This window comes from Antrostomus carolinensis, unplaced genomic scaffold (genome assembly GCF_000700745.2).
Source record: "Antrostomus carolinensis isolate BGI_N321 unplaced genomic scaffold, ASM70074v2 scaffold26152, whole genome shotgun sequence".
Classification (NCBI taxonomy): domain Eukaryota; kingdom Metazoa; phylum Chordata; class Aves; order Caprimulgiformes; family Caprimulgidae; genus Antrostomus; species Antrostomus carolinensis.
Genome location: NW_010299344.1, coordinates 14,396 through 24,127, shown reverse-complemented (window position 1 = coordinate 24,127; position 9,732 = coordinate 14,396). Strand labels below are relative to the sequence as shown.

Sequence of the window (9,732 nt, the reverse complement as noted above, 5' to 3'; positions counted from 1 at the left end):
GTCTGGGAAGCAGTAGTGAGAAGACACAGATTCAGCATGGAGCTGGGAAAGAGCTTAATGCTCAGCAAGAGGACGGCAACCTCTTGGTGATTTTGGATCAGATGAGAGAGACAGCACTGTGAAGGGGGATGTAAAGAGCAAAGGGATAAGCAGTTCAAATGCTGCCACCAAATACCTGCCCCAAAATGCATGCTGTGCCTTCTCCCACTAGCGAGTCTACAGAGAGGATGAGACCTACTGCATTTCCTACAGCAGAAATTTTTGTAAAAGAATTACATTTTTCAATTCTTTTGCTGAATTATGATGCCAGAGGCTATGATTTCTGCTTTTATCTCCACCTGCTTTTCCAAAGCTCTTTAAATCACAAAAAAGGACAATATTAATGCAATTAAAAAAAAAATCCCCAACATCCCTGCAAAACACTTTATTCTTGACAAGGACTCAAAATTGAAGTAAAACAGGTTTCTTGTGTGATCATAATTCTGCATTCTGATACAGGGTTAACATTCAGACTGGATAATTATATGCCACATTTACACCAGATATTTTTCTTATTCAGTAGGAGATTGAGGGTGGGGCAAAACAGAGCAGTTAAGACAGAATCAGAAGCCACCTGAGAATTTTCCAGAACTGATATCAGAAAGTGATACCAACTTGCAAAAACCTTCACATTTTCATCAGAACTCATTTTCACAATGGAAACAATAAAAGAAGATGTTATTTCGATTTGATGGCTTCACATCCACACAATTTTGAACATTTTTAACGTTTGTACAGATAGCATCACATTCCTTCTTTCCCCTTTTTCTTCTTGTGAATTTACAGTAAAGCAGAATTAATAAAGCAAGTGGAAGTCTTGGTAACAGAACACTTGTTTTTGTAACTGACTTTCAAAATGGTAAGTAGAATATCATCCTCTTTAACTTTTCATGTTATTGGATATTGAACAGATATAAATATGCAACCACACAAACATTTATTCTCCCAAAATTAGCATTATTACTTTATTTGGTGATTCATTACAATCTGCAAATCCAATAGTCAAAAAAATAAACTAGGCATAATGTTAAAGCATTTTACAAGCAAAATACTTTACTGTTTCCTTTCCAATTTGCATAGAGTGGGATAAGTGTATTGGTTAAAGAATACAATGTATAGAAGAACAAAACCATAGTTCATCAAACTGTACTGAAGAGTGTTATGATCCTGTGAGTGAACAGTACTTAAACAGCTATAACTGCCAATGGAAAACCATACACTTCAATATTAATAAGGCTGCCTTTCCATGACCATGATGCATCATGAAGGTTGCAGGCCACTGGGTTTCTTTTCGTACACTGTAGATCATCCTACTTTACAGAAATTAAAGAGTTAAACAAGCCAGAATGTATCTATCTATGCTCATTTCTTTTCTACCGGAACCAAGGCCAGAATAGAGAGAGGGAATTTTTGAAGTCAGTTTCTGAAACCACTTATAGTAAAGTCTGTCTTCCATATTTTCAGTGTCACGGAGCTAGCAAGCTTAGAGCTTCATCCACACATCTCTGTTTATTACTGCTGTGCATCCAGATAAAAAACTGTATTTTTTCACTGTGTAGCAACAAACTGCAAAGAGATCATGCTCCTTTCCCATTGTAACCACATCTCTGTTCCCCCAACTGTATAAATCTGGCTTTAAAGTCTCACAAAACTAAAAAATAGTTGATCTAGGTTGTAATAAAAAAGAATATTAAATACCTTTGGTAAAAATAGATATATTTAACAGTTTAGAAAAGCAAATAGTTATATTGTCAAAAGGAGAGTATAAAAATGTACACGATAAAAATAACAAACAAACAAAAATCATCAGCCATAGTAGTAAGAATAAAGGCGCTGTTCTTTTCAATGTTTGCTTCCTTAGCTCACATTATTGTCCAGTCTTCTTTCTAAAAGGCAGGAGCTTTACTAGAGCATATGGAAAAATCCAGTCCTTCCTACCAGCATTAGACAAATTAAATTTAATTCGGAACAAGACAGTCTGTTTTAATGCAAGTTTATACAACAGAGAACACTTTGATTTAGAGTACACAGGAGTAGTTGAACACCGAAAGAAAGATTTCAGGTGTTTTCAGACAAAGGCCAGATGTACTGGAGCTGTAGAAATGAGACAGCCAGCAGGATCAAGTCTCCATGATGTGAGCCTTCTAATCGTGTTTTTACTCCTAAATTATAAATCCATGTATTGTTAAGAAAACTGTGGGGGACAAAAACAATACATATATTTTAAATCCCTCATTGATGCCTTTCTCCCATCCTTTCACTGGGCCTCCAAACAGAGCTGTCACACAACATATAATCCCAGTTTCGCTTCTCCTCTTTTTAGAGCTCACTGTTAATCTTGAAGATGGAAGATCCCCAAAGCAAACAACTGAGATTACAGAAGGAGATAATGCACAAGCCCCATAATAGAATCAGCCATGGATTGAATGTGCTTTGAAAGAAAACAGCACAATTAAATTGTGTTTATCCTTCAGTATTCCCTTTGCACACACAGTCACACTCCTCATGGTGTTCCAAGGGTACATCTGTCAACGATTTATGCAATCCCCGGACACCAATCCTTGGCTTCAGCTGAAGAACCTGAAGGAGAAGAAACCAAGCATCAAGGAAACAGCAAGTGCTTCATCACACACCTAGACTATGATCTGGATTGTACTGGAAACACACTGGATGAGAGGAAGCCTATTAAAAGAAATAAGCCTTCCTCAGCTGAATTTCTTCATTTATTCTACCCACTAATTAATATTTTTGCTTTTACCTCAAGCGCTTTACAAAACTGCTTAACACATGTTGAACAGATACTCGTTTTTATCAAAGAAGACAGTCTTGCAGTTTCATTTTTCTACTTAATTTTATTTAAGGTCTAAGAGTATAGTTAACCTAATGGAATTATTAGATAATTCTATAATAAACAATTTTAGCTATAGATTAATAACAATGCAAATGGGCAGATAGCTGTTCCTTCATAAAGTTCACATCCACCACTAAAGAAAGCTGAACAAGGAGGTGTGGTCATGATGTGTCCGAACTGCACTAGTAAACAAATACCTCAGGAATGACTTAATAGTTCCACAGAAAAATATTTTAAAAAGGAAGATATTACTTTTTTATGTAACATCTCATTAAAATTGTAAAAAAATATTTACTATGAGAGCAATACATACAATTTTAAAATATTACTATTGGTGCATTCCTATAGTAAAAACAAACTCCTTAACTGGCTTTCAGTACGTCCGAACATGCAAATGTAAAAAAAGCACATACCTCATGGTATTTTTTGGTGACTTTTGTTGGTACACATTGGCACTCATTGCAACTCTGATGACAACAGGCACAGTTTCCACCACAACGTTTGACCAGAAGACACAACGGCCAGAAGATGGTGTCAGTTCGCTTCAGCTCCTCCCTCAGTGACACTGAGAAGTTGCGAGGAGTACAACTATACAGCCGCACCTCCTCTTTTAGGAGGTTGAGATCGACCACTGCAAAAAGACAAACAGACCGGTGCTTTTCTGATTCATGACCCAACTTCAGCAGGGCAGACCCTTGAGAAATGATAATTTTTGTGCAGGTGTACACACAAGTATAATACTGCAGTTATATGACAACCATGAAAATTAAATGGAAAGATCGTTGTATAGGGAGTATTCATGAACTATTTTATAACTCTGGCAGAGTTGGTTCAAATTAAACAAAGCAAGATTTGGCTACTATGTTCCAGTAAACATTTTATCATATCAACCCCAATGGAGTTTCCTTTGTTCATGCTCATACTCTGAGCTCTACTGTTGCTATTCTATATTAATTTTTGATTGGAGAAACAAGCACAGCAATTAAGAATCCTGCAAACCTCCAAACACATTTTAAATTCATTCACATAAAGCATTCAAACTTCTTCCCTGCTGAAATTTCAATTATTTCTTCTTTGCAAGGGTGATATAAATATAAGAAAGAATCAAACCATTTATAGCAAAGAAGAACCCACTTCTACGGACTAAGAACTTCAAGAAGTTATGTCATCATCAGTGAATACTGTACAGACAATAAATAAGTGCACAAGTATGTGTATACATAACTATTAATAGAGTCCATTTTTCCCCTCCTTCATAGCAGCATATATATGAATTTCTGTTGCCTCTCTAGGTTTCATTTTCACTTGATGTCTCTTAAATAAAATAAAGCTCCTCCTTGTAAGTATCTAACTTGAAGTGCAAGTTAAAGATATTAATATTTGGCATCAGTTTCTCTATAAACTGGTTCCACTGTATCACACTAAAGTTTCACTATGCCAATGGTTGAACAGCAAGCTCCTGAAAGATCTGAAACAGAACAAGCTCCTTCAGGTTCACCATAGCTACATAATCAAGAAATAACAGGCCTTGAAAGAGGCAGTTAGGATTGAAAAAAAATTGTATTGCTCTAGTGAAAAAATTAATACCTTTTTTTTTTTACTTTGGCAAAAAGCAATGTAATTTCATTTATTTCAGAAAAGCCAGACTATAGTGATCACAATCTGGGATCTTTTTTCTGAACTGTTTATCTCCAAGCCTACCACCAATAATGAACAGGAGTAATGTCTAATTCACAGGGGAACTGTATCTGCTAAAAACAAACTCCAAAACCCAAAAAAACCCCACAACACACCAAAAAAACCCCCTATGATTACATGGCTACTGAGATGACTGAAAAAAAGGTCTTGAACAAAGCAGCAAAATAAAATTTAAACCAACCAGTTTTGAGCTAAATCAAGAAGAAACTAGGGGCAAAAATATCCCAGTGCATTGATATTACTTGACAAATGCTTTATAGTTATTGCTAGCAGTTGGTAAATAAAAAGATATAAAATAATGCTAAAATATATTCCTAATCTGAATCACCCTCTAGAGAAATACCCTTTTCTCCCTCTACTGACTCTGTAAAGAGCCTCTAGAGGTCACCAAGGAGAACTTCAGCCTATCAAGGCAAGATAATACCCCTCAACTCAATTTAAACAAGAAATAAAGAGAATTTAGAAGTTGCATTTCTGTAGCAGAAATGCTCACGAGTACTGTCGTGGGAGCAGATATTTGGGCAGCAATTTAATTCCATGTTTCTTAAAACATTTCTTTAGCAGACCATATCCATATACTGGCATCCATAAGTAAGGGTTTATTGTTGTGAAAGGCCAGTTAAACACACTGAGGCCTTTTCTCTGCTTGCACTTACACTGAATGCCAAGCCAGGGCACTTCATTCCATCACTATCAGGTTAACATAGGCTCCTAAATAAACAATCTGATTTTTAAAAGCAAGGAGTGTGTAATAACTCCAATAAAGTTACTGATAGGACACCAGCCTGCCTCCCACACTGCAAGAACATTCCTTGGAGAAAGCTGAGAAGGGAGCAGAGGAAAAGAGAGACAAAACTTCCGGGGGAGAGATTCATTGTGAAGAATTATAAATTATTTAAGCTCTTCTGATCAGCTAATAGCTCTAGGCTGAGTCATTTAGAGGATGGACATGTCCACCTCCATTAATCAAGGACTGTGGATAAGAACAGAGTACTTCTTTCCTCTTTTATATTTTCAAACATATAGTAAGTGAACTGCCTGAATGAGGATAAAAAGCCTAAAATACAATGAGAGAAATGCTAGTTTTGCTAATACTTTCTACTGGTAGATTTCTACAGATACTGACATGCTTGGTACAATGAATTTCAAGAAGCTAAGCTTAGGTGTCCTAACACAATTGCTGCTCAGCCCTTCACCATGAGAAATTGAAAACATAAGTTTGGCACTTCCAGCAAGCCCACCGACCAGTGGGAGGGAGATGCCAGCATGGCATTGTGCTTCTCCATTACCTCCTGCTTACTGCATCTATTTCCTGATACTAGCTGTAGCTATAACACAGAGGAAAGAGCAATCCACTGAAATGAGCAGCAAGTGCATTACACATTTTGTCACAATATTGGAATGAATTTGAACTGAACCCCTCCAACATGCAGACCCAAATTTTAAAAAGGCTCTGTGGAAGAACACACTATCAGCTCTTGGCAGATAGATTTTAGCATGCCTTACTGTTACAACAGGTTTCAGGAGAGATGAAAAATGTCATGTTTGGTTTGCATGCTTTACAATGTACTAAGGTATATTGCTATTATACCTCACAATGAACCCTTGCCCTACCTTATGTAATTCAATTTCATTAAAAGGTCTGTGGCAAATTTATCTAGTGCTTATATAATCACTTCTTTGAAGTGTGTGAATGAAGCTGTTATTTTTTCAAAGAGTATCTGTCTCTCCAAAATTTATTTTAACACACTGTGGGCTAGATGAGAGAATGTATATATTCCCTTAAAAGTGTTTACTTAACCACAATAAAAGGTTATGTGGATTTCCCAAGTGCACTGAGTTACAGTACCTGTTATAATGTGAACATTTAAACACTCCTTCAACTTGGCTTCCACTAATGTATCATGTCTGACACAACAGTCAAAGTTCTTTTGTCTAGCACTAGCTCAGGAGGAATGGAAGACTCTGCAGTAGCACATGAATGGGAAACACTAAAATAAAAATAAAGGGAGAAGGAACAAAAAGGGAGAAAAAATGTAGATGCAGGTAGGGCTACAGTAAAGTCTATTTCAAAAGTGCACCTTCACTGACACATACAACTGACGTAAACCGTGTTCACACCAGCCTGAAAGTAACTGTTCTGCAGTTGGCAATGCAACTGTCTGGCATCTTCTGGGATGAGTATTGAGTATCACAGGGAACCCTCTTTCCCAAAACATTTAAACAGCTGGATGCTGCTCTCAAAGTCAACAAAACAAATTAAATTCTGGTTGAGGCACTTGTGTGTGGGCACAGATAGTAGCAGGATGGTTTTCATTTCTAAGCACCCTGAGGATGTTCCTGGGAGTGTAAGTTTCATACTGGCTCCTACAATAGGATAGGGCTGTTACAAAACCCCAAACGAGGAGTTAAAAAAAAAAAAAAAGAAGTCACATAACTATACAAGAAAAGTATCTACTAAGGAGTATGGTTGGATTGTGACTCTTCTTCTTAAGCAGACTTCAGAATATGGTCTAATGATTATGCATATGCACTTCTGTGGGAAGTGATGGGATCATTTTTTTGCACAGCAAAATACATTTATTTTTAAGCATGTTTAATATTATAAAAGAATTTGGGACTATATTTAGACATCAAAGCCTCTGAACTTGGTGTTTCTTCTTTCCTGGCTAGAAGTTTTTGGAAGCAGTTTATCCAGAGAAAACATCAGACAGTTCTGTGGAATTTAGGTTGTCTAAATATAGTCTTTTTCATACAAAGTATTAAGTAGGAGTAGAGAACAATACTCTTCACTACATAAAGTAACATACACTCTTAATTACATTTTCATTTAATCTAGATGTAAACTGATGTTTGTCTACAAAAGCAGAACTGTAATTTAGCTTTTACACTGAAATACTGCAAAAATAAAACTGATCTAATTACAGAACCAGAGTTTGAAAAAAACAAATATTTTAGGACATGTACTTCTCCCAAACATTTCTTAAAAAGGTTTTTAAGTACAGCAAACAAACTACTAGAAGGAATAACATTAAAAAAGAAGGAAAAAAGAATCTTTCCCTATCTATTAAATAGACCTAACAGTTAATACTATGTCATCGCAACTGGACATATTTTCCACCTCAGGCTATTACATTACATACTCAGTAATGCAGTCTGAGGGTGGTCTCTTAAAGATAAATGTGGCAATACCGTGATATGTTTATTCAATGGAAAAATCTATTTCAGTACCTAATTAGAAGTCTTTAAAAGATTTACTTTGATAGTTTCTTCCTAAGATATGTCTTGCAAGGAGTTACTTTTGTCTAGATAGATGTTATCCAACACCTGCATTCTAGTTTATGTAAGGTTTCACAAATCACATATTGTTTTTCTCTCACTTACTGTATGCTTATTGCATACATTTGGCAAATACTGAATGTGTTTAATTAGGAAAGTGTTAAAAGACTATCTGAAAGGCATAGTCCATTGCTGAAAGCTCTAAAGATACTTCCTCCTCTTTGACTCTTGATTTAGTTGTTGTATGCACAGCTGTAGCAATACAGGTACGGTAGAAGGGTTGATTTTTAGGCTCTGATCCAAGAATTAGGAGTAAAAAATTTAAATTTGAGTTATGAAAGGTTTTACTTCCTCCCTTTTCTTGCTGATCAGATGGTAATCCAGTTTACGTGTGTCAACAGAGGAATCTGTTCAGTTATGCTCATATGTTTTCATTTTCATGCTGTATGGTGGGCAAGGAAGGAGGTATTGCCTGCATGCTATCCATCCACATGGAATTCATAAACATGAAATAGTGGGCAGCATCTGGATGATATGTGGTAGAAAATTCATGAATGTTGTATGTAGATGGAAGAAAATGACTTGCTGAACAAGAAATAGCTCCACAAGTCTTGAAGTACATAATCTGCTTTACATCTAAGTTGACAACTGCATGATCAAACTGCACATGGACACAGGAATTCCATGAGGTATCATGGAAGAGAAACATTTGGCTAATTGCTCTCAATTCATATAGCATAGAGACTGGAACAATTCTAAGGAAATAAAACAATCGTTCACATGATGCAGTAAGTGTAAGAAATTACATATACAAAACAAAAAATAAAGTTTTTGCCCTCCATAAAAAAAAAAGAAAGAAACCCACAAAGTTAGATTATGTTGACCAGCTAAGATGTCCTGCTACTTTGTGGAAATAACAATCTCCCACATTCCCTACAGAAAACTACCCTGTCTGCTTCTATTTTTCTTCCCCTTTGTTACTTTATCTTGCTAAATTCCTTTAAGTTTTGAGTTTAGTTATTGTCCTTTATCAGATAATAAAATGGTGATAATTGCTAACAATGATCTCTGCTGTATTTCTAACATACTTCTTTATTAGAAATTCAAGTTGAAGAATGTTCTTAATTACTGTTCCTTTGTTAAGAAAACACACCTGAAGAAAGCTGCAAGGCCAGACAGAAGAGTAATTTACCTCTTGATTTCCTCCCATGAATATATGCCTTTCCAAGAAGTTGCCACGTTGGCCTGTACAAATCCTCCAAATCCAGCTGCCACCGATCTGGTTCAAGGTACCGGATGAGTTCCTCCACAGTACTAAATCCAGCAACAGCATTGTTTAATACATCTAATGGTAAAGCTGATGGGGGTAGCAATGATGGGCTAGGTGCTTCTGTGTGGTGCTGCAATCAAAGCCAAGAGAAGAATACCAGTCAGAGGGTTAATGGAACTGCTTTGATGAAGTGCTGTATTTCACGAAGTTACATAGCTGGGAAAGTTTATAAGCAGCTAGCTTGTTTCCAGTGTACAGTCTACCCAATGAGACAAATGACAAGAGTCAAAAAGTACCTAATTATTCTCAGCGATAAGTGTAAACAAACTTCCACTAGACAGTTTTCCCACTTCTTACATTTCTAGCCTTGAAGACAGCATGCCACTATACCTGTTCTTTGAAGTTCACTGAGACAGACAAGATTTTAGAAATAGAACAAAGAATGATTTGAAAATATGGCCCCATTATAGACAATTACTGTAACCCTCTAAAAATCTGAGGAAACACACATTTCACATGCTGCCTTTCCTATGAAACAGCCGCAATCATTGTCATCTTCTCTTTCAATGTAAAATACGAACATACTCTAGTACAA

The 9,732-nt window shown here is 36.3% G+C and overlaps 1 protein-coding gene across 1 annotated transcript; it reads right to left on the bottom strand.

The window, feature by feature from the left end:
• Positions 1 to 1,982: 1,982 nt before the first annotated feature.
• Positions 1,983 to 9,267, bottom strand: PDGFC (platelet derived growth factor C; the record flags this gene model as incomplete). The annotated part of the gene is made up of 3 exons (XM_010162776.1): positions 1,983 to 2,619; positions 3,304 to 3,521; positions 9,060 to 9,267. Coding segments are annotated over 3 exons (543 nt in total), but the record flags the coding sequence as incomplete, so codon positions are not given.
• Between the last annotated feature and the right edge of the window lie 465 nt (positions 9,268 to 9,732).